At 35.5% G+C, this 27,079-nt stretch overlaps 1 protein-coding gene across 1 annotated transcript; it reads left to right on the top strand.

Annotated features, from left to right (window-relative positions):
* The first annotated feature begins 17,835 nt into the window (after positions 1-17,835).
* On the top strand, positions 17,836-18,956 carry LOC145157997 (uncharacterized). Its single transcript, XM_079076963.1, has 2 exons — positions 17,836-18,205; positions 18,301-18,956. Exons 1-2 carry the CDS (start codon positions 17,836-17,838, stop codon positions 18,954-18,956), a joined length of 1,026 nt encoding a protein of 341 aa, XP_078933089.1.
* Positions 18,957-27,079: the final 8,123 nt, after the last annotated feature.

Consider the following 27,079-nt stretch of genomic DNA (forward strand, 5'->3'; position numbering starts at 1 on the left):
ACTCATTAAACATAAACAACTATAATTTAATACTCTCTCTCTCTCTCTCTCTCTCTCTCCAAATTACAGTAATCAACCATAAATAACTATATTAGCTCACTAAACTTCCCAACAACAAACAATATATATATATATATATATATATATATATATATATATATATATATATATATGTATATGTATACACCATTTACACTTTATTAGTAACTCATATAGAAATAACTGTTATATATCTCCATTACATTAGTTAACTTACTCATATAGTTTTCAATTAATAATAACAAACATATTATATTTTTCACATAGACAATAATCACTAAATATCTAGATTTTAACTGTTTAAGAGAAATATAGTTAATCACCTTGAAATATGGCATGAATTTACTTTCAACTATTAAATTTCCATTCTCTATCCTCCTTCCTCCACTTCGACAACTATCAAAATAACATATGATTTTTTAATATCATTATTCAAGATATAAAGTCATTCATATTCTTAACTCAACATTCTCACAGACTCATAATACTAAGTTTTATAGGAAAACTCATCAAGCCCCATGATTACTCATCTATATCTCTTAATCTCATTTTAAATCTTCATTGCGCCAATTGAATATCATTATTCCATTTACAAGTCACTTTTACTTGACTTAATGTCTCAACTAACTATTAAATAAAATTTTATCATACTTTATGAATTAATATTTCAATATCTTAATCATTTAAGACATAAACTAAACACCATTTACTAATCACAATACTAGTTTAAAACTGTAGCTTAAGGTACAAGTCCTTAAAGTAAGACTTAATCAAATTCTTAATCCATCAAGTCAAAATCAATTATAATCCATATATAACTCATCTATACGAATTAATTCATCTAATCATGTTACCAAATCAAAATCAATTATAATCCACATATAACTCATCAAAGTCAATCATAATCCACATATACATTTCACTGAATCTTGATTACAAGCTTAATTTCAAGGTTTAAGCATAAAATCATACTCTAATCATGTTACCAAGCTCAAACCTTTGAAGTTACAATTTAATCAAACATACGACAACTCTAGGGTTTATAAGCCTCTAACAACAATCACCCATATAACCGGAATTAATCAAGGAATTAGAGGCTTACCATACTAAACCAAAGGCGTAGGAATCACTCCTTGATACCCCCCCCCTTTGAGATTCTACTAATTGGTCTTCAATTTCGATCTCAAACCCGCAAAACACTCCCTCCCCTTCTCTCTGAAGTGTGTGTGTGATAAATGGGATAAAAATCGTGACTTGCCCTTTAAAAACCTGATTTTTATTTCTGATGTGCATCCGCGTCACAGTATCTGTGGAACTGCGTCGTTATTTTGCAGTTTTTTCATCTCAACTTCAGATAGTCATGACTTCTTCATATGAACTCAGATATCGATGATATTTATATACACGTGTTTGTATTTGAGTTAACTACAACTTTCTCTTTGATTTCATCAACTATAAAGGGTTATATTTTTTATTATAATCCCATATACCAAAGGGTATACATTATACATCCTCAAAACTACACACACACATGTGTTTTACATTCGCCTTTCATAATACATGTTTTAACTCATTTATTCAACTAATAAAGGTATCACTCACTTATTAATATATAAGTTAAATGAAACGGGTGTTACACTATACACACACACACACACACACACACACATATATATATATATATATATATATATATATATATATATATATATATATATATACATTGACCCCAACTATAAACCAATTAAACACAAAAGAAATTATATTAGTAGCAACCATAGTAGGGACATGAAAACCATGTTACGTATCACGTCCTTTCCATATATACCAAAGCATTTAATAACTTATGGTTATCGACATTGTTCTTGTTTTTATACTGTCACCCCAATATGGAGTAGAATTAACAAACTTGCCAACATTGGAGAGTTAGAGATTGGGGATGCCATACCACTAAAAATCCATTCTCTCCCCTTCTTCGTAAATGGGTTACATAGTTGAATATGGTCACCAGTCTCAACGCCTACAACATAAGAATAACATATGTATGAAGGGATGTTAAACCCACAATCGTGAAGTGAAATAGCCTTGGGAATCCTGCCAAGACGTTCCCTCCATATGAAGCATGAGAGCTTCAGTGAGACGAAACAAATTCACTTAATTAGGTCATCATCTAACACTATTATTTTGCAGTCAATTCGTCGATGAAATGCCTCGACAGTCAAGCTGTTTTTAAAAGAAAGATTACAGCTACATAAACCGTTGAACGCATATGGGTAACCCTTAGTTGAAGTCAAATGGTCCAACGCCTGGATCTCAAGAACATTGTTAGGGATTTTTCTAGTCCCACATCAAACCAACAAATAGATTTTGCCATCAACCATGTAATGTTCAACATCTTGATTGAATACATATTAGGGAAGTGATAGCTTCGAACCATTCGTCATTTCATAATAAGGTTTCATTATGAATACCAATTTTATAGGATAAAATATCTGCAATGGTTATACAGAAACTTTCAGTTTCACCTGTCCAATAATTTTTTCCTTCAACAAACATTTTTATGTTTTTGAATGATGTTATGAATAATTCTAATAACACGACACTAAAGTAGATTGTTCCCGTCCTTCAGACATCACCCCCATTTGACTACCAAATCTACATTTAAGGCCTGAAAGGACCCAAACTAAGCCAACTATCTTCCTTTGGAGCAAGTACCTTAGCCCAAGTGACCCTATTAATTTTGTCTTTTCTAGTCAAACCCACTCTTAGGAAATTTCTACAGATTCTTTCCAAAGACCCATTTACGACTAACTAAACTATTAAAATTAACATCACTCTTCAGTTGACCAATTAAGTATCACAAGTGAAAAAATTGATTTATAGTTGTTAAACAATAATTTTAAAGGTTGTGTTAATTTCAGATAAATATGATTCAATGTAAATATTTTATGTTTGGCAACATGAAAAAAAAGTTCCTTAAGTTGTATGGAGTTGTATTTATGGGCTTACCATAACAAAGTAACGATAGTTTCCTTTGGTTTTTGGTATGAAATTTTTTATAAAAAATAAGAAGGTACTAGTAGAAAATATAAATTAAAAACATGAAATAGCAGTAATAAAGTTGTACAACCAATCAACCTAGTTAATTTTATATTTCATGCAACAATGTTATTAGGAATGTATACTTATTTCAATTTGACCCTCAAAAATCTATATTATTTCTGAAAGATCATAAGACCCAAAAAGTCATAAGAATTCTCGTGTTAATGCATTTCCTATGTACCATGTTACATTTTTTTCATAAGTTATCTACTATGAAATCATTGTAGTAGTCAGCAGATCCAAGTTTTTCCATCTTCCATGTTGGGTTTTTATTAAAAAATATAGTCTAATTTTAGTAACAAAATTGATGTAATTAACAACAGAAACATTTTATAATTTGAATAAACTAAAACCATTTTAAACCACCAAGGATCATTTTGAAAGACTTAGAAAGTTTAAAACATAACCAAACGAAAGATGAAGTTTACAACCTTTTAAGTCTTTGGTTCCTTTTGGCAATTAGGAAGTTGATGAAGATGACACTAAAACTCCAAGTAGAAGTAACTTAAAGAGAAGCAACTTAATATACCAAGAATGTGCACCAAAAATTCAAGAGATAGAGAGGGAACAAGCCCTTGTAATTCTCAGCAATGGGAGCAAAAGAAGAAGAGAAGTAATTTCCAAAAACTAACTCCAAACCACTCCATACACCAGCTTATATATTTAGACTAACGTAGGAAGTGACCATAAAGCAAAAGTAAAATCTCTTTTCTTACAAGCATGGAGAAACGAGTAAACATTTCAACACTCCATGCACCATGTCTTTAATCATATAAACTGTTAACATGTAAGAAGCATGGGATCAAGTATTAAACAAATCAAAAGCAATCCTAAGCCTTACTCTTGTCATTTTCGGCCATAACGAGAAAGAAGACAAAATCTAAGTGGTTTTTATTTAACCCATAACTAGCTAGTTGGAAACAAACTTAATGGTTACTCAAAGTGGCTAAAACATTGTACACAACATTAATATTCATACTATATGATATTAAGCTAGTTTTTATTCTCTTTTATTATTATTTCCTAGAAACAATAATTCTCAATATATTGGTAACTATTTATTTTCATGAAATGATGTTTTCCAATTAAATACAAGTGTTAATATTTATTAATAATCAAAATTACTCTCATAAGTAATCAGTTAGTGGTAACTTGGCTTAAGGTGTGACCCTATAAGATTATATTTTATTACTAATATCATTCTATAATGACTCTTAGGTATACCAGATCTTTCATCCCTATGGGCGGAAATTAGACATAGCTACCAAAAAATTAATGAAAATATGTTCAATAATCATGACTTTTGGGGTCTGATGATGTTTTGGAGATCACACAGCTGTCATCTAACCTAATTGATATCTACCCTCTTCTTAACCAAGTTTGATCTCGTAGGCAACATTTTCAAACATAAGCTCCAAGCTAAAACATTTAACTTGATAGGAATTATCCATATAAAATAAGTAGAAGACCTTATGCTCGTGAAAGCCTATATTTTCCCCGTATAACATATTACAAGAAATTAATTCTTCGATGATAATATCTAGAGATTCCATAAAAAAGAGGGTAATGGATCACCATACTTAAGTCCTCTTTTAATTTTAAATTCATATGCTGATAACCCGTTCACCAACACCAAAACCATACCATTATTGAGAACCAACCTTATACAACGCCTTTATTTGTGGGTAAATCCAAATTTAGGATCCAATGAATGATTAGCAGGTGTGAAATATGAATAATAATGAAGATAATCGAGATATATTATGATTCATATGATCTACCATACTATCACTATCCAAGTATCACATTGAGGTGTACACTCACAAATGATTATTCATCCAATATATATAGTAATGGAAGGAATATGTTTTTACATACAAGAGAATATTCTAAGCTAACTATCACTATTAGAAGCATGTCGCAACGCCTAAACAAGTAAATAATATGAATGAAAATGTTGCTCAAATGCACTAGGGGTTAGTATAGGAAAGCAGGGTCGAATCCACAGGGACATGCCCTAAGGTTTATGCCCTCCTTGTGTAAGGCACACACTAGTCTAACAGAAATTAAAGTGGGGGGGGGGTTGGGTGTTGATGACTATTAAAACTAATTTAAACGAGAATTTATAAAAGAAAATGCAACTTAAAATACTTGAGTAAAATTCTGAAAGTAAAAACAATTTCAATTTCGCGGTGGCTCTCCTGATCATAAAAATAACCTTCAACATGATTGTTTGAGTTGTGTATTGTTTAAACTGGTACTACAAACTATTAATAAAATCTAACAATTTTCTATTACTAAAATGTTTAACTAAAACAAGATCTTTTAATTAAACCTTATTTTTTTACTGAACTAACTAAACAAGCTCTTAATTAATTAAGGAAAGTAGCATCAGACACAATGTAAAATTCCCAGTGAAGCCCAATACTTCTCACAAGCTCAGAAGTGTAAGGAATTGTCTGATCAGTTTATATTAGAGTTAATTCTAAACACAGAACCAATCTAATATTTGTTACTTTTACTGATTAATAAAGATAATTATGGATCTAAACAATCAGCTAACTAGAATGATTCAATAGAAATTAAAATGGCCAGTAGAAATTGCATCCAAATCAAACGTTCAATTAAACATAAAACTGATGAAACTAAACAGTAAACCAACCAAAAATCATGCCTAATGATTACTTGCATGAAAAGTTGAGTCTTTTGCAAAACCGAAATCAAGGGTTTTAGCCCGACATTGCTAAAAACGAATTACATAAGATAAAATATGGTACTAATTGTCTAATCTTTCTAAACTGATGATACATATCAGATCGCATTCTTTAGATCTTCGTTTGCACTTGGAATCTTCAGAAAATTGCATCTATGTAGTCAAGATTTATCTCTGCTCAAATTTAGGGTGACATGAATGTTATAAAGTGCTATTTATACGTCCAAATAGTCGTCGGCATATTACAAGATCGTGTTTTCATGGGACATGATCGTGTTATCTCGAAAACATGTCCATAACTCGTTTAATGAAGTATGTTGCCATTCTTGACACATTTTAGAAAAACACTATCAAATAAAGAGTAAAATACGATCGAATAAAGAGTAAAGGATGATCGAAATTTTTGGATTTCGATCATATCAGGCTCGTGTTAGGCATTCAACTGATTTTCGAGAAATTTCTGAACTTCGATACATTAACACGATCGTGTTTAAGGGCATAATACGATCAAAATTTTGCTTTTACTTCTTTAGACTTCAAAATGACACAAACAATCTTCGATGCTTTCACACGATTGTGTTTCCAGTGGAAGCATGATCGAATTCCTTGTACTTTGCGCAAAACATTCATTTTTGCTTGATTAAAGCAGCTTCCACGCATTCCTCAACATCCTTCATAAGTTCCTAGTCCAATTTGGCTCGAATGCTCCATCTAGCGCATCCTTAAAGTGTCATATTCTCAATCCGTGCTAATTTTCCCTAAAAATCATAACAAAAGTGAGTAGTATGGGCATTCTATGAAAATAATGAGAAATACACAATTCATATTAAAACAACAAATAGCTAGCATTTTGTAAGAAAACACTGACAAAAACATGCTAATAGATGCATATAAAATGCATCTAACAATCACTCATCATTGTAGGTAATTTCCAACTCTAACAATCTCTCCCTAAATGATCAGGAACTATGAGGGATATAAACATGGTGATATAGGTTGAACATCTGAATAACAAATTAAATGGTAAAAATGATATTATAATGATAATCAAATGCTAAAAAACTTTTGTGATCTTGAATCTGGTTCCATCGAAGGTCTATCAACTTTAGAGGCTTAGGCAACTCCAAAGTACAAAAGTGAAAGTCCAATCTTTTAACTGATCATAAAACCTATTTATCAAGTATAAGATTAGATCGTGAAATCACACAAAGGATTCAAAATTCTAATCTTATAGCATGTCATATATGTTATTTAAGAGAACGTATGCTACAAATGCGAGTATCCAAATGTATCATGTGAAAAATCAAAAGAATGATTACCAAATAATTTGGAGTTAGGATATGAAATCTCTATTTTGATTCCAAACCAAGAATCATACTTCATTCATGGCTATTATCTTGGCTTCCATTTTACTTAACATATAGATAATACACCAAGAATAGTTAGCAGAGCCAAAATACTAATTAATATCCTTTTCTCAGATTTCTTCAAAAATCAAAACTTTAATATTACATATTTCTTCTAGATGATCATGATTATCCCCTATTTTGATCGAAAAGAAAATAAGATCAAAATTAGTCATCAATTCGGGCATGAGAATCTATGGGATATGCTAGAGAATTGCAAACTCCCCTTTGATATGTGCACAAAAACAAAAGTTAAAAAATAAACTTTCTACTCATGTATACTCAATGATTTTGTTGTTTTACTATACAAATAAATATAAAAAGACTGATAAAACTCTGTTGAAAAATCTTTGTTGTGTTAAAGAATATGCTGATAAACCAACACTCTTGACGTAGGACTTTTGAAGTATTCTTTTGATGCAAAGAGGTTTTTAGTACGAGACTTCTGGTTTTTCAACTATTGGTCCGAAGCTACTGGTGAGATGTGCAGTCTGAATACCTTTGATCGAAAGGGTGGGTTCTCGAAGACATTGATTAACTAGTTATAAATGTAAAGATGCAAACATCTTAAGGAGCGAAGGCTACTGATCAACATTGTTGATCTGACACAACTGTTGATGCAAGCTTAAGAAGAAAAGTATGATAGTCTAGGTATACGCAGTGGGGGACCTCTACTACAAAGACAATGTTGGTTCGAATGTGTATAGTGAAAAGTCGAAAGTAGTCTGTGTATGTAAGGTGTCGAAAGTAGAATGGTTTCGACACATTATCTTTTTTACAAGGCAGTTCAATTTCGATACATAATGTCTAATCCTTGTAATTTTTGGTTAGTCTGTTGTACCCTATAAATAGGGTAAGTACATAGAGTAGAGGGTTATGATTTGAACGTCATTTTCTCTTATACTCGAAATTCTTTCTTGTACTCTTTAGACTATAATCAAGCCAAACAGATCTTATTTAGATCTCGTGTCCATTTACAACTTTTATTGAATCAATTGTGTTCTTAATCAATCTCTAACTCACATCAATTGATATCAGAGCAGGATTCACTCAATCGATTGAAGTTTTCTTGTAATTTTTCATTTTTTTGAATCTATCTCTTCCATTCAAAATCTTTCGCAAATTGAATCAGGAAACAGGTGTCAATTGATTGTATTGAGTTGATTCCGCACTCTGTGTGTTAGATCGATTGATTTCTGATCAATCTCTGACTGATTTCTTTCTTAGATTTCTATTTGAATCAAGAATTCTTTTTCTTCAAAATCCGTACAACAATGGCGAATTTCAGTATGAACACGATGACTAATTTCTCTCACTTGCTCGGATCATCAACAAAGATTCTGATGTTGATTCTGAAGTATTATGAGCAATGGGTTTACATAATGCAAGATTATCTGAATGGTATTGATGAAGATCTGATGAGATATATAATAAGAGGATCATTTAGTCAAGATATGTTAGTCGTTGTAGGTACGTCTGCAACTGCTGAGGACATGATCACAAGAAGAGTCAAGATGCAAGAAAACGATAAGAAATGTTTACGTGAATTACGTGGTGCTCTTCCACCAGTAGTTTATAATTATATTCGATGATGTGAAACTGCAAAGGATACACTGAAGGAGAAATATGAAGGAAATAAGAAGACAAAGAAGATTTCAGTCAAACAATGCTTGCTAGAGTTGGGAGAATTCAAGCAGAAGGAAACAAAATCAATCGAATCATACTATGATCGATTGAATGAATTGATCTTTAAGTGTTCTCGCTATGAAGTGACATATGTTGGATTAGTGTCTAAGTCCATAACTATTTTGGTATGTACTTGACCCGATTATGAGCATGGTCCTTTTGGGTTGCCTTCACCATAGCAATATGTAGGATGAATTAAAGAGAGAAAGGTTTAATTATGATTTATTAATATATTATAAGAATAATATATTAAAAGAGAAATCATATTATTTAATTAATATTAGTCAAGAATTAATTAAGAATTAATTTAGTGGCTAAAAGAGATTAATTAAACTTAGGGGACTGGATTTGTAATTATAAGATAATTGCAATTGGGCTATGGATTACCTAAATAATATAAGTTAGACGAATTCTATGGGAAGCCCATAAGGAATTCGTCCAAGGGATATGTTAAAGGAGTCCATGGGCTGCTTAGGGCTTAAGCAGCCAGATTAGGGTTTCCTAGTTGTAAACCCTAATAGCCTACATGTATATAAAGGACCCTTAAGCCCTAAAAACGTGAAAAAGTAATCCTTTAGGGTTTCCAGCCATTTTTGGTGCCTCCTCTCTCCTCCCTCTTCATCTAAATTGCTTAGTGGTGTTTGTGACTCCATTAGAGGTGCAACACTTGAGGCACTAAGCTTTCTGAAGCCAATCAAAGCAAGGAATTGATTGTTATTACTATATAACAATCAAAGGTAATTACTAAACCCTTATTTCAGTTCTTATTAGATAGATATAGGGTTTATAGCTTTGGATATTCAATTGCATGTTCATTAGACAAACTAGATCCAAAAGCTATTAGGGTTTGCATGTACACCATAGGAATGATGTATTGCTCGAAACCCATCAACATGTTCATTAATAGAGTTCAATCTCATCTTTCTCATGGGTTTAAGAAAGGAATGGAGAAATATTAGTTTGATGATCAAGACACAAGAAAGCTTTGATGGTTACTCTCTTGAAAATCAATATAATGTCTTGAAAGCACATGAGAGTGAGATCAATGATATTGCTAAAGAAAGTAAATTTAGTCTAGGAGGACCTTTGGCATTGGTGTCGAAAGTTACGACAAAGCAATCTGAATTCGAAGAAGAAGCTAAGGATAACGATGAAGGATTCTTGTTTAACTCTGATGATGAAGCAGTTGCATATTACTCAAACAATAAGGTCAATAAATTCTTTAAGAAGCAATTTAATGGGAAGTTCAAGAATAATTATGAGGGCAAGGGTGTATCTTCGACTGGGAAATCTATGAACGAAGCGGTAAAGGTAGAAAAGAAATAGGTGGAGAGTTCAAATGAGAAGAAGAAGGAATTCAAGTTGAAGGATGATTCTTGATATAAGTGTTACTACTGAAATGGTTACAATCACTTAGAAAAATATTGTATTCTAAGAAAGAAGGAAGAGAAGGAGGAGATAGTTAAAGATGAGGCTTATTATGTTGAGAAGATTGAGGAGATTCGATCTCGAAGAGAAGGTGTTTCCCTGATTTCTAGAGGAGATGATGAAGAAGTGGGCACTTATCAAATCTTGTCTTCGGGATCAGATGATGAGGAAATGCGTCATCCCATACATGGTGCATTGTATGTGAAGATGAAGGAGATTGACGACGAGAGTGAGGATGATGAAGAAATTATAATTGAAGGCTTATGCTTTGTGTCGAAGGATGAAATCAAATCACCAATGACGGCAAAGGTACGTGATCTTCTAATCTCATCTAAAATTCCTTCATCTTCTTTTAATGATGTTTTATCTGATTTTGATAATACGTGTTCTTATATTAATGACATGTTAATCTCCATGAGTAGTGAAGCAGAAAATTCCAAAACCCTCTATTAGGAAGCTAAGAATAAACTATAAGAAAAGAAGGGTTTAGTAGAATCTCTAGATTTAAGGATTACTAATCTTTTGATAGATAGAGACTCTATTCGAATGGACAATATTATTCTTGTAAAACAACGAAACATCTATTGTAATATTGCTATAAGGTTGTATGTGAAATTAACTAAACTTTATCATTCGGCTGGGATTTGTGGTGAACAGCATCGAAAGCTACTTCCTTTTCTTGCTTTAAAAAGAGAACAGATAAACGAAACCACATATGACTATGAAAGTAAGATAGCAGATTATGATAAAATTCCAAATGATTCTTATGCATATGGTATTGTAAATATTAATGAATTTTTGAATGCTGATGATCTAGTGAAAATTGTGAATGAGACCTTAACAAAAAATGAACAAGTCAATATTTTGAACATGACTGAGAAATCGACACTTGGTTCTCAATTTTTTTTGCTGATATTGAAAATAAGTCTGACAATGTCAGTGAAATTGAGGAAGAGGAATGTGTCGATTGCTCATGATTGTCTGTCATTATTCAATTTAATGGCTAAAGGCAAAGAATGTATTGATTCAATGTCGAAAGTAAACAATGATCAATCTTCGACATCCAAAACCTGTGATTCTCATGATTATGTTGTGGCTGAGGATTATGTGAGTGATGAGGATGAAGTTTTGAATGAGAAACCAATTCCAAGAGTTTTGGTAGATCAAGTCTTTGAAGATTCAAAGGAGTACACGAGAGTGTTGAAAGACAAAGGAAAACTTTATCTTGAATCAAATGCAGTGGTTTATCCTAGGTTCAAGGATTCAGAAGATGTTGTGTTTCCAAATCAAGTATTTGTTACCAAAGGAAATGGTGATAATGTAGCTCCTGAATTGAACAAGTTGGTAAATGAAGACAATGTGAGTGTGACGTAAGATGGATTTTATTCGAATCAAAACACAGTCGAAAATGGTTTGAACAAAAACTCAAAAAAATTCTGACAACAAAATAAAACAAAACGTGTTTGGGTTGTGAAAACAGAAACATCTATTGTTGATAATAAAAACAAAGAAAAATGTGTTGATTCTTTACCTAATGATCCAAAACATCAAAAGGTAAAAACACAAACTTTCAAAAGAGGAGTAGAAAATTTGGCTTCTGATGAAGGACTTTCGAAATCAAAAGCACAAAATAAAGTCTATTGGAAAAATGAAAAAGCTTTTCACAAACAAATGGTTTTTAAACAAAAATCTCCTGAAACAACAAAGAAGTTTTCACAAAATGCCAAGAATTTTCAAAATAAACAATTTCAAAAACAAAATGATTTTCAAAGGAGTTGAAACTTTATCCAAAATAACTTTCGACAAAATGGTTTACAAAAATTGAAAAAGAAGTTTTGCTCAAAATCATAAAAAAACGAGTTTTGCTCAAAATCATGAACAAATGAGTTTTGCTCAAAATCATGAAAAAAGGAGTTTTGCTCAAAATCATGAACAAATGATTTTTGGTCAAAGTCATGGACAAAGAAGTTTTGGTCAAAATCGAAAAGTTTTTCAACAAAATAGTGTTGGTTATCAAAACCAGTATTAAAATCGTTTTCTAAATCTTTCACAAAGATCATTTCCGAAAGACAATTCAAAAAATTGGAGGTTAAAGAAAGGAAGAGTGAGGTCAAAGGTTACTTTAACTGCAAGTTGACCAGATATTATAGATCCTTCCTCCTATTGTGGATCTCAAGACGTATAGGAGCATGATTGGTTCGCTTGTGTATTTAACTGCAAGTCGACCTGATATTATGCTTGTTGTATGTAACTGTGCCATGTACCAATCAAATCCCAAAGAACCCCATCTTACTGCAGTCAAGAATATCTTTCGATACCTCAAAGGTACAATTTCGTTAGGATTGTGGTATCCTTCAAAGACATGATTCTTTATCCAAGCATTTTCTGATGCGGACCTGGGTGGATGTCAATTGGGTCAACAGAGCACAAATGGAGGGTGTCAGTTTCTGGACAGGAAACTTGTGAGTTGGCAATCGAAAAAGCAAACTTGTGTTTCTAGTTCGACAGCTGAGGCAGAATATATCGCTGTTGCTGCATACACATCACAAGTGATTTGGATTCAAAGCCAATGGCGCGATTATGAAATCAACATGAAGAAAATACCTTCATATTGTAATTCTCAAAGCGCAATTCGCATATGTAACAATCCGGTCCAACATTCAAAAACAAAACAAATTGCTTTTCTTATTTTTGTTTTTGTTTTTTCAAAAATCAAAAATCCAAAAAGATTTTCTTATTTTTGTTTTTGTTTTTTCAAAAATCAAAAATCCAAAAAGATTTTCATAAATTTGTTTTTTCTTTGATAAATACAAAAATACAAATTTTTTTCGTTGGAATCTTATTGTAACAACATGATGCTCTTTCGCATGCCACATGAGAATATTCATCAAGGGAACATATATTATTCGAAACTATGTACTAGTTAAGTGTCTCTAGAAGCATGCTACAACATGTTGTCCTCAAAGCCTCAATGACTCTTTGTGTTCGAAGCCTTAATGAAACCTTTCACACGAAAGTTTCTTGCCAATCAGGCTGTATTCACATTAGTCGACGAGCTACCTTACACTTCTCATGATGATTTAAGAGTTTTCTACTTGGTCCAAATTTTTAGCAGAGGTACAATGATTTCTTTCACCAAATCTTTTTCACCCAAAATTTCTTTCACGATCACACACTATGTCACATACCCAAGACATCTCAGGTCGAAACCTACCAGGATTTTATGATCCCGAATCATTTTTCCAAGATGAACGTGAAACCCAAAAATCTTTAACTACAAAGAATTAACGGTGAACATTCTTGTTCAAGATTTTCGCGAAATATTTGTTTCAAGGTACTGTTTTAATATTCAAGATCTCATTTCCATTCGTACTGTGTGATCTTGATAAAATGTTCTAATACCAAGACGTTTTTTCCCACAAAGATCCAGTTTTTCATTTTTTTGGGATGAGTTTTCCGTTTGAATACCTTCTTTGAACTTTTGTTACTTATAATCATCACCAACCATACTTGTTCATGACTACACTGGTCATCCAAGTAATTTTGCACAACGGAATCACACTTGTGTTAAGTTGTGATCTTGTGTAAAATTTAAACAACCTTCGAAACCAAAGGAAAAAAGAAGCCCTTTGATTCTCATCAACGAGTATTCGATTTTAATTCAAGGGACACTACACAAGCAATTCTTCATCTCTCTTGTTGTCGAATGAAGAGATTTTTGCCCGAGATCAATCTATTTTCATATCAAAAGGATTTTTGATATCACAATTCTTACCATTTTTTATTATTGCTTCTATCTCATTCTTTGGCACACGAAAGCAATAAAATCCTTGAGGTTTTGGGTATTACCAACTCGAAACTTAGATTTTGCAAAGTCTGGCATATGATTTCGCTTCACAATCCCATAAACGAATGAGCCTTGCCTCCATACCAACATATTTGTTCTTCATTGGTAACAAAACACATGGTGTACTTGTATGGGAACAAAACTTGTGACGGTTCTTATCCGATTGGGAAAAGAAAAATATCTGATGGATGTGACGGTTCATGATTGTTAGATGCATTTTATATGCATCTTTTAGCACAATTTCCTTGGTATTTTGTTATAAAATGCTAACTAACTCCCGATTATTCTTATGTATTTCATTTTCGTGATTATTTTGTAGAATGCCCGTACTGCTCACTTTTGTTATGACTTTTCAGGGTACTTGGAGCATATGGATGATTGCGAGTTCAGGATGCGTTAATGGATGCATTGGAGGTTAACTAGAGTCTAGACCGAGGAAGGATGCTGAGAAATGATCAAGAACTGCTTGGAAGGAGGAACGACGATCAAAAGAGCCGAAAAATGAAAACCTGCGATCGCAGGTATGCCTTTACGATCGCAGGTTGGGTCGCAGCCTCGCTTCATGGTTTTTTCATGCCAAAAATTCATTAGACTTGGAAAAAGAGATACATGCGATCGCAGGTTGTGCCTTTCCAATCGCAGGTTGGCCAAAATGCTTCGAAATGGTAATGTACTTCATTTAAAAGGCCCATGGTACGTTTTGGGTGAAACATGCGATCGCAGGTATAGCTCTATACGATCGCAGGTACGACGTTTTTACAGCCAGACGTATAAATAGATCCCCATACTCATCCAGTAACCCTAATTGGCAATTCCTGGTGATTCTAAGGCAATTTTCAGAGGGTTTCAAGTGAAGAACACAGATCTAAAGGAGACGATTCAATTTCTTTACATTGTTTAGTAAGATTCATCGTTTAGACTCTATTTTCTACTGTTTGTAATTCGTTTTTAGCCATGTCTGGCTAAAAACACAAATTTCAGTTTCGCAAGACATAACCTTTTCGTATGATTAATCATTAGGCACTATGTTTGACTATGATTACTGTTTAGTTTGATCAATTCTGTGTTTAATTGAATGTTTGATTTTTATTTCAATTTCTGTTGGCCACTTAAATTGTTTGTGAATCATTCTAGTCATCTAATTGTTTAGATCCGTAATTGTCTAGACTAATTAGTAAAAAGTGACATATATTAGATTAATTCTGCGTTTAGGGTTAACTCTAATATGAAATGATCAAACAAGTTTTAACGCCTCCGAGCTTATGAGGGGTATTGAACTTTACTAGGAAATTATATTATGTTTAATGCAACTTTTCTTTGTTAATCAAGAGCTTGTTTGGTTGATTACATAAAAAGTTAGGTTTAATTCAAAGAACTTATTTTGATTAAATAATTTTTGTAATAGAGGTCATTACAGCTTGTTAATGAACTTCAGTACCAGTTTGAACAAGTGCACAATCAAACATTGTGTTGAAGGTTAATTATATGATCAGGGGAGTCACCGCGAAAATGGAATTGCTTTCTCTTATTTGAATTTTCATCACTTTAAATTTAGTTATTCTTTTGACATTTTCGATTTTTATTAGTCCAATTTTCAGAAATAAACTCCCCCCCTCCCTTTTATGTTTATTGCACTCATCAAGAATTAGTTCACGCCTTATGCAAAGAGGTGTAAACTTTAGGATGTGTCCCTGAGGATCCGACCCTGCTTACCTGTACTACCTGGTAGTGCAATAGAGCACTTTTATTTATATTTTATTTGTTTAAATCGTGCGCGACAGCGGTTTTAACAAATTGGCATCGTTGTCGGGGACACGGTAAACACTAATAGTTTTATGCCAAGATCTTCACGTATAGGTGATCTAATTTTTGATCCAGAGAGTGAGAAGACTGCTAGGAAGCTAAAAAGGAGGCAAAACTTCGGAAACAACAAGCATGAACCTTGGCCTCTTCCCCGCTCTCACATTACAAAATACCCACACCACAAGGCACTCCCTTGTGGAACGAATCTGAAGCCTCATTTCAACCTTTTCCAAAAGCACCACCTAATTCACCCATTAACAGCCCATTCAAAACATACTCATCATCATCTTCAGACAAACCTGAACTCACACATTCTTCTGAAACCGAAATAGAATCTATCATGAGCGAAAACGGAGACGATGCTGAAAAGACTCTCCGCGAATAGGCAACACAAGAGGTAACCCAGCAACCCCTGTGTATCACCTTTCCAGAAGCTCAGAACTTTGAGCTCAAATCCGGTTTAATCCATCTGTTGCCCCCGTTCTGAGGCCTTGAGAATGAAGACCCTCACAAATTTCTCAAGGAATTCCATGTCGTATGTTCTGGAATGAAACCCCACGTAGTTACTGAAGACCAGATCAAACTAAGGGTGTTTCCTTTTTCAGTTCAAGATGCAGCAAAGGAGTGGTTATATGACCTTCCGTCTGGTTCAATAACAAGCTGGAATGAACTCGCCAAACTTTTTCTAGAAAAATATTTCCCTGAGGCGAAAGTGTCAAACCTGCGTAGAGAGATTCTTGGTATAAAGCAAGGCAAAAGAGAGGCTCTCCACACTTATTGGGAGCGTTTCAAGAAGTTGCTGGTTTGATGCCCTCAACATGGCATTAGTGATTATCAGTTATATCAGTGTTTCTGCGAAGGATTGATACCCATGGAGAGGCAACTTATAAATGCATCAAGTGGAGGGTCACTTGCAGACATGAGACCAATAGAGATCAGGGCATTAATCAAGAAGTTGGCTAATGAATCAAAACATTCAGAAACTGAAGAAGAGTGGTACCCAAACAAGCCAAGAGGAGTCAAGGAGATGAGTAATGCCCACCTGGAATCCCAGATTTCAGAATTGACTAAAGCTGTCCTTTTTTTGACAAAAGAAAAAGGTATTGAGCCAAATGTCAAACCTTGCGGGATCTGCTGCAAAACCGGGCACCCAACTGATATGTGCCCGCTACTTCAAGAAGATAATGAATCTGTGCAAGCTATGGGAGGATTTCAGCAAAGACCATTTTATCAGCATCGCAACAACTAAGCTTGGGGAGGGCCTCAAAATAACAATTTCCAGCCAAGACCTCAACAGAACTTCCAGCAAAGGAACCAATACCAAGCTCCACCTGGATTTCAACAACCTTTCCATCAAAATCAGCACCAAAGCAACTTTCAGCAACCACCTGTTCAGTCACAAGCTAGTACTTCCAGCATGTCTTTGGAAGACATAGTTAAAAGTCTTGCTACCAGTACCCAAGCTTTCCAGAATGAAACAAAGTCCAACATCAAAAATATGGAGCAACAAGTATCACAACTCGCAAACTCTATGAGAAAACTAGAAGCACAAACACAAGGAAAATTCCCATCTCAGACTGAGAAAAACTCGAAGCACAATGCTTGTGCTGTCACCCTCGGAAGTGGTAAAAACTACAAAGGACCAGATCAGCAAGAAGATGAGGAAGAAGAGATTATGGTTGAGCAAGAATCTGAGGCAACTAAAGAAGTGTAGAAAAAAGATAGACCTGCTGAAGCTGAAGTAAAAATTACCCCTCCTCCTTTCCTCAAGACTGAAAAACACGAAAAAAGAAAAGGAAGACAAAGACATTATGGATTTCTTCAGAAAGGTTGAGGTAAACATTCTCCTTCTTGATGCAATTAAACAACTACCCCGATATGCTAAATTTTTAAAAGAGTTATGTACTTCAAAAAGAAAATTTAAAGGAAATGAAACAGTTAAAGTAAGCGAGAATGTTTCAGCTGTTTTACAGAAAAGGCTACCCCCAAAGTGTAAGGATCCAGGAGTATTTACTTTTCCTTGCAAGTTAGGGAACCTTTCACTGCCACGAGCTATGTTCGACTTAGGAGCTTCTATAAATGTTTTGCCATATTCACTTTTTAAAACTATCGGGGTAGGGCCATTAAAAAGAACTGGAGTCATCATTCAGTTAGCTGATCATTCTCTGGTGCACCCAAAAGGTGTGTTGGAAGACGTTTTGGTTCAAGTGAATGAACTCATTTTCCAGCTGATTTCTATGTTTTAGATATGAAAGATGATGACTCACCAAATTCAGGTTCCATTCTTTTGGGGAGACCATTTTTAAAAACTGCCAGAACCAAAATAGATGTTTATGATGGTACCCTTTCAATGGAATTTGATGGTGAAGTTATCAACTTCAATATTTATGACGCCATGCGTTATCCTGATGATGTTTCAGCCCTTAATTTTATTGATGTAATTGAACCATTATCTGCAGAATATTTTGAGATTGCTAACTGTGAGTCACTAGCATTAGTGCTCGACACAAATTTGTCTATTAATGCAGCTCAGGTTTTATCAGAAAATTATGTGGTTGACAGAGAAGTTCAAGAGATGGCAGCCCATATGGACCAGCAGAGAAAGTTGAGGTATGGTACCCAAAATCTTAAATTACCAGTTTCTAACTCCAAGTTTTTTCCTTCTGTAGTGCAAGCTCCCATCTTGGAGCTGAATACACTTCCAGAACATCTGAAATATGCATATCTTGGAGAAAAAGAAACATTCCCATTTATCATATCCAACAAGTTGTCAGAAAAAGAAGAGTTAGAGCTGATCAGAATTTTAAAGGAGTATAAAAGTGAAATTGAGTGGACTATTGCAGACATCAAAGGACTCATCCCATCTCTCTACATTCATAAAATTTTGATGGAAGAAGATTATAAGCCATCACGGGAAGCCCAACGCAGATGAAACCCACCAATGATGGAGGTGGTTAAAAAAGAAGTATGAAGTTATTGGATGCTGGGATGATATACCCAATATCTGACAGCAAATGGGTCAGCCCAGTTCAAGTTGTACCCAAGAAGGCTGGGGTGACAGTGGTAGAAAACAAAGAAGGAGAGCTGGTTCCAACTCGAGTTCATAATGGATGGCACGTTTGTATCGATTACAGAAAATTAAACACAGCCACCCGGAAAGATCATTTTCCTCTCCCATTCATAGATCAGATGCTAGAGAGGCTTGCTGGAAAATCCCATTACTGTTGTTTGGATGAATTCTCAGGTTTCCATCAGATTCCAGTTGCTCCAGAAGACTAGGAGAAAATAATCTTCACCTGCCCATTCAGGACATTCATGTATAGGTGTATGTCCTTTGGACTCTACAACGCATCCGCTACCTTTCAAAGCTGTATGGTTAGTATATATTCTGAATATGTCGAGAATACCATAGAAGTCTTCATGGATGATTTTACCGTCTATGGAGACTCCTTTGATATTTGTTTGAAAAACCTCATAAAATTTTTGCAAAGATGTATTGAAACAGACTTGGTTTTAAATTTTGAAAAATGTCACTTTATGGTTGACCAAGGTCTGATTCTTGGTCATATTGTTTCAAAAAGAGGTTTGGAAGTCGACAAAGCAAAAATAGATGTTATAAAAAAGCTTACCCTACCTGAAGAATGTTCGGGAAGTGCGTTCCTTTCTTAGTCATGCAAGTTTTTACATGAGGTTTATAAAAGATTTTTCGAAGATATCAGTCCCCATGTGCAACTTGTTGCAAAAGGATGTTGAGTTTGAGTTCAATGAAGACTGCAAGAAGGCTTTTGATGTGCTGAAAAATCTTTTTATTTCTGCTCCCATTATTCAGCCACCAGATTGGAGTTTACCATTCAAGATAATGTGTGACGCCAGTAAGACTGCTGTTGGAGCTGTTTTAGGACAGAGAAAAGACCGGGTTCCCCACGTTTTATACTACGCATCAGAAACTTTGGACAACGCCCAAGCAAATTACTCCACCACATAAAAAGAGTTGCTGTCAATTATGTTTGCATTGGAAAAATTCAGACAATATCTGTTGGGCACGAAAGTTATAATCTTTTCTGATCACACAGCTATTCGGTACCTTCTTGCAAAAAAAAGACTCAAAGCCAAGGTTGATCATATGGATTTTGCTGCTACAGGAATTTGATATAGAGATCAGGGATAAAATCGGAAGAGAAAACTTGGTAGCTGATCATTTGAGCTGACTCACTCCACCTGAAGACCCGACACCGATTCGCGAAACATTTCCTGACGAGCATCTATTCGCAGTTCAGAACCCTCCTTGGTTTGCTGATATAGTAAACTACTTGGTCTCCAGAGGACTCCCTTCAGATCTTACCCGAGCCCAGAAAGATAAAATAAAGAAGGAGGCGAAAAGATATATTTGGGACGAGCCGTATCTATGGAAACACTGTTCTGATCAGGTGATTAGAAGATCTGTGCCTGAAGATGAAGTCAAGTCAATTCTGAATTTCTGCCATTCAGAAGCTTATGGAGGGCATTATGGTCCACAACGAACCGCACACAAGGTCTTGGACAATAGTCTTTATTGGCCTCATATTTTTCGTGACTCTTTTCTGTTTTGCAAAACATGTGAAAGGTGCCAAATGATTGGGTCTTTGACATCTCGTAATCAGATACCACTTACTCCAATCTTAGTATTCGAAATATTTGACGTTTGGGGTATAGATTTCATGGGTCCGTTTCCACCATCTTTCGGGTTTGTGTACATCTTACTTGTTGTGGATTACGTGTCCAAATGGGTCGAGGAAAAAGCTACACGAACATACGATGTCAAGGTTGTAGTTGATTTTGTCAAGACAAATATATTTGCTAGGTTTGGGACACCAAAAGCCATTATTAGTGATCGGGGTACGCATTTCTGCAACCGCACCCTCGAAGCAGTCCTCAAGAAATATGGTGTCACCCACCGGGTATCCACAACATATCACCCGCAAATCAACGGGCAAGCTGAAGCTTCAAACAGACAGATTAAGGGCATTATAGAGAAAATCATCAATCCGGTCAAGAAAGATTGGAGTATTCGATTAGATGATGTGTTATGGGCTCACCGGACAGCATACAAAACTTCTATCGGTATGTCACTATATCGAATCGTTTTTGGCAAACCGTGTCGATTACCGGTTGAATTAGAGCATCGAGCATATTGGGCTGTCAAAAAGTTAAATATGAGCATGGATGAAGCTGGTAAGAAAAGAAGATTGGATATCCAAGAGTTAGAAGAAATTCGGAACAATGCTTACGAAAACGAAGCGATCTATAAGGAGAAGACAAAAGCTTTTCACGACAAGATGATCTCGCGAAAGGTATTCACTACCGGTCAAAAGGTACTCTTATATCATTCTCGTTTCAAACTTATTTCCGGTAAATTGAGGTCTCGTTGGGTGGGACCTTATGTTGTTACTAACGTGTTTGATCATGGTGCTATAGAAATTAAGAGTGAACAAACAGGAAAGATTTTTAAGGTAAATGGTCATCGTCTCAAACCATTTTACGAAGGGTTTCAAGTTACAAATGAAGAAGTGGAGGTAGTCGAGGTCCCGACTTACCGCAATTGAGGAAACCAAGTAACAATGTCGAGCCGACGACAGTAAAAACGGGCAGCTTACCGGGAGGCAAACCGAGCGTTTGTTTTGGTTTTCGTTTTTGCAACTTCATTTCATTTTTATGTGTTTTTAGTTACTTAGGTCGTCTCTTTTTAACTGAATCGTGTTTTTAATACAAAAAGGAATGGAGAGAATTTGAAAAATGTTGAAAAAAATCAGTTTTGGTGATCCATGCGACCGCAGGCGCGGTCCATGCGATCGCAGGTTATGTATTTTGGGGTTGCAGCAGGCCGTCGAGGTTTTTTGGAATGAGTTTTGACGAAAAAAGACAACCAGCGATCGTAGGTTCTATACATGCGATCGCATGTATCACTTAATTTATCACTTCCATACCCTTGAACCTTTAACGATCGAATCCAGTATTTTATTTAAAACCTGCGATCGCAAGTTATATACATGTGATCGCATGTATCAAATTTGCGCATCTAGACGTTACCTGCATCGAAAAATCAACGAACGGTACATTTATTAAAAAACCTGCGATCGCAGGCCCAGTACATGCGGGCGCACGTTCACTTTTTCCTATATATATGGGTCGCAGGCCTCATTTGTAACCACCACAACTCCAAAATTCTCTCTGGATTCTATCTATTTCCGAGTTCTTTCACCAAAAATCACTCAAATCACTCATTTTTCATCCAAATCAAGCAAACAAGGTATCAATCTCTTCTGTTTTACTTCTTCAACATCTCTACGGTAACTAAATCATGTTTTAACGGTTGAAATTCTCTAAAAATCTCTTTTTCTTCATTTTGAAATTTGAATTTTTGTGAGTTTCTTTTTCAGATCTACGCTCCGTTAGCACTCCGCAGGCCACGAAAAGTTGAAACGTTTGCCCGGGACGCAATTCAGAAGAGGTTCATCCGGACGGAATTTCAAAAATCAAAAATTTTCAGACGCGAAAAATATACTGCTGCTCAGCGCGCAGTCAGGTATATTCGTTCAGACGCAAAAAATATACTGCTGCGGGCTTGCGTATCCGCTATGGGAGTAGTTAGAAAAATTTATTTTTCTTGATAATTGATTATCTGGAAATTGTGCCAAATTTGTTCCAGTTCTTGACCTGAAAAATGCCTCCTAGACCTTCCCGTTCACACAGAAATGTTGACACTCCGGACCAGTCATACACCGTCCAAGTGGACAATGTGACCTTGGATTTAGGCTCCCAGGCTGCCTTAGACTGTTTTCAGCAGCTTCAGGAACGAGAAGTTGTACCGCAGGTCTGGTCCCCCAGCCGCACTTTAATGCGGGAACTCCATATTTATGATGGTGTTCGTGCACTCTTCGCCAACATTGGCTGGGAGTGTCTTTTAGGTGCAGATTTTGGTATTTGTCCTTTATTGACCCGAGAGTTCCTAGCTACACTGAGTGAGGTCAACCATGAGGGAAACTTTGCTTTTCACATTTTTAGCACCCCTCACTCTATTCACGTGGACCAGTTATGTACTTTCTTTCATACCCCCGCCACCAACTTATCTCAGTCTGCCCCTGCTTTCGACGTTCACGATTTTTGGCACTCCATTACCGGATTGGACTTTTACGATTTGTCCCAATCCGTTCAGACCAGCATTGTCCATCCAGTCCTAAAAATCGCTTTGAAAATTATTTGCAATATTATTTACGTGTAGGTTGAGACTACCAAAGCCGACAAAGCCGAGCTTTTTATCTTATGGTGTATGGTCATCGGATCGTACCTCCCTCATTTTGGTGATTTAATCATCAAAAGATTCCACAGAGTTTTAAACCTTTGCACCGGCGGTGCCATTCGTTGTGGTGGTCTGATCACCGTCATTGCTCGCACCCTCGTAGAGCAGTCTCCCCCGGAGTACACCTTCTTTACGGGTGAATCCTTCCGTTTGACCCTGCAAAGCCTTCGGGCAATGCACATGTTACGTTCCACCCCGGTGGGTATGTTTGGATGTAGGGCCGATCCACTTATTTCAAGGTCACTGGTCCTGATGACATCGCCCTCGCTGACCCCATTAGCGAGACTGCGTGGTTTCTTCCGTTAAACCTTCCACCACCTCTTCGCCCACATAGGTCACAACAGGCCCCGCGTCCGCATTCTGATCGACCATCTTCGTCCACTATGCACCCAGATTACACGGATGCCACTCCGATCTCCTATAGCCAGCCTGATCCTATGCAGACTGACTTTCAGGATCAGCCCCCGTCCACCCAACCATCTCACCCTGACCCTAACTCCCCCTTCACTTACCAGCACTATCTTGACCTCCGTCAGGATATTGCTGCTCTTCAGCAGACTATGACTGGTCTCCGCCTCGATTATCAGCTTTATAGCACTCATGTTTCCGGGTATCGTGACGAGGTCTTAGGTTATCAGGATGAATTTACCGATTTCCGCGATGAGTTCTTCTGTCGCTTTCCATCCTCGCCAAAGTAGTCGTCTTTCACTCATCCCTAAACATTGAGGACAATGCTTAATTTTAAGCTTGGGGAGAGGATTAGCTATCCTTTTGTAAAAAGTTTTTATTTGTGTTTTTTCTAAAAAAAAATTCCAAAAATATTTTTCATTTATGTCCTTAATTTTTATTTTATTTTCTTCCTAGTTTTTTCTTAAAAAAATTTCTTTTTGCTTCATTTCGCATTTGCGTGATTTAAAAAAAAATTAAAATATACGAGATGATGATATTATTTACATACGATAGCTCCATGAAGTGGGATATTGAGAATTAAAAATGAAAAAAAATCTGAAGCGACCTGATTGTTATTGGAAGTGTAGAATCAACTGTCATAACTAGGGGACCCAAGACACCGTGATTCGAGACCCCAACCTTAGATAATAAAAAATAGCGTACTGAAACGTTTTGTGGGCGGTAATAACAACTTTAGGATGATTTGCTTCTGAATGTTTAAAAAGAATCTTTATCGGCAACTTTGAACCCACAGACCATGGCCTTATTTGTTGACACGCGTTACCCCTGCGGTAACAGAGAGCTTAAGTATCAGACCCACACAGTCAAAAAAGAAGAAAGGGTACAACGTTATATTCAGTGCCCAAATCGAGAATTTCAAGTGCTCAAGTGATGAAATTTCAAGAAATTCCAAAATATATATATATATATATATATATATATATATATAAAGAGATTGAAGAATTCAAGCTCAAAACGAAGTACAAATCAAAGTTCAATCAAGTTAGAAGCCGTTTCAAAGTTACATCTGGCGAATAAAGAACTGTGTGATATGATACTTGTGGCTCTCGAAAAAGTGAAAGCATAGAGCTCGGGCTCCTACAGGGGTTGGCCCTTGCTGCTTCGGCGAAAGTTGATTTGGTCATGCGGGTTCTTAAGGATGCGTCGATTCTGATTCTTGACCATCTAGTCTTAAGGACATGAGATCCGGACTGTGTTATTTTCGCTCATAGAGCTAATTAAGGTATAAAGTTTAAATAAAACTAGAGTTGGATTATTGGGTTACACCGTTTTGTGGTCTTCCTCACTTTGGGAGTCTGTGATACATGAAAGGTGGCAGGATGGTTGCTTTGGTGTTAGTGATTGGAGCCCATTTTCGATGTAAAGTTTGATCGTATAATAAAAAATATTAAAAAAAGAAGGATGTTTAATTTTAGTTGTTTGTTTCTCCTTTTCATATTATTTTCGTTCATTACTCATTTTCTTTATTTTTGCATGCATATTTTACTCTTTGTTATGTTTACCTTCTGTAGTTCTTTTTAGTTAGGTTTTCATTTTTAAGTTGTTAGTGTGTTTAGATATTTCATTATTGCCCTTAGCCTCTATTCCATTTCCAAAGTTACCATTTCCATACTCGAGGGCAAGTAAGGTCTAAGCTTTGGAGGTTTGTTAGATGCATTTTATATGCATCTTTTAGCACAATTTCCTTGGTATTTCGTTATAAAATGCTAACTAACTCCCGATTATTCTTATGTATTTCATTTTCGTGATTATTTTGTAGAATGCCCGTACTGCTCACTTTTGTTATGACTTTTCAGGGTACTTGGAGCATATGGATGATTGCGAGTTCAGGATGCGTTAATGGATGCTTTGGACCTTAACTGGAGTCTAGACCGAGGAAGGATGCTGAGAAAAGATCAAGAACTGATTGGAAGGAGGAACGACGATCAAAAGAGCCGAAAAATGAAAACCTGTGATCGTAGGTATGCCTTTGCGATCGCAGGTTGGGTCGCAGCCTCGCTTCGTGGTTTTTCCGTGCCAAAAATTCATTAGACTTGGAAAAAGAGATACATGCGATCGCAGGTTGTGCCTTTCCGATCGCAGGTTGGCCAAAATGCTTCGAAATGGTAATGTACTTCATTTAAAAGGCCCATGGTACGTTTTGGGTTATACATGCGATCGCAGGTATAGCTCTATGCGATCGTAGGTACGGCGTTTTTACAGCCAGACGTATAAATAGAGCCTCATACTCATCCAGTAACCCTAATTGGCAATTCCTGGCGATTCTAAGGCGATTTTCAGAGGGTTTCAAGTGAAGAACGCAGATCTAAAGGAGACGATTCAATTTCTTTACATTGTTTAGTAAGATTTATCGTTTAGACTCTATTTTCTACTATTTGTAATCCGTTTTTAGCCATGTCAGGCTAAAAACTCAAATTTCAGTTTCGCAAGACATAACCTTTTCGTATGATTAATCATTAGGCACTATGTTTAACTATGATTATTGTTTAGTTTGATCAATTCTGTGTTTAATTGAATGTTTGATTTTGATTTCAATTTTTGTTGGCCACTTAAATTGTTTGTGAATCATTCTAGTCATCTAATTGTTTAGATCCGTAATTGTCTAGACTAATTAGTAAAAAGTGACATATATTAGATTAATTCTGCGTTTAGGGTTAACTCTAATATGAAATGATCAAACAAGTTTTAACGCCTCCGAGCTTATGAGGGGTATTGAACTTTACTAGGAAATTATATTGTGTTTAATGCAACTTTTCTTTGTTAATCAAGAGCTTGTTTGGTTAATTGGGTAAAAAGTTAGGTTTAATTCAAAGAACTTACTTTGATTAAATAATTTTTGTAATAGAGGTCATTAGAGGTTGTTAATGAATTTCAGTACCAGTTTGAACAAGTGCATAGTCAAACATTGTGTTGAAGGTTAATTATATGACCAGGGGAGTCACCGCGAAACTGGAATTGCTTTCTCTTATTTGAATTCTCATCACTTTAAATTTAATTATTCTTTTGACATTTTCGATTTTTATTAGTCCAATTTTCAGAAATAAACTTCCCCCCCCCCCTTTTTGTTTATTGAACTCATCAAGAATTAGTTCACGCCTTACGCAAAGAGGTGTAAACTTTAGGACGTGTCCCTGAGGATCCGACCCTGCTTACCTGTACTACCTGTTAGTGCAATAAAGCAGTTTTATTTATATTTTAATTTGTTTAAATTGTGCACGACAGCGGTTTTAACAATGATTTTTACGGGA

Source organism: Lactuca virosa, chromosome 2 (genome assembly GCF_052849685.1).
Source record: "Lactuca virosa cultivar CGN04683 chromosome 2, Lactuca_virosa_CGN04683_v6, whole genome shotgun sequence".
Classification (NCBI taxonomy): Eukaryota; Viridiplantae; Streptophyta; class Magnoliopsida; order Asterales; family Asteraceae; genus Lactuca; species Lactuca virosa.

Coding starts and splice junctions, on each gene's coding strand:
- LOC145157997 (XM_079076963.1), top strand. CDS start 17,836: ATGGATTTCTTCAGAAAGGTTGAGGTAAACATTCTCCTTCTTGATGCA. Junction 18,206..18,300: donor TTCTCTGGTGCACCCAAAAG/GTGTGTTGGAAG, acceptor CACCAAATTCAG/GTTCCATTCTTTTGGGGAGA.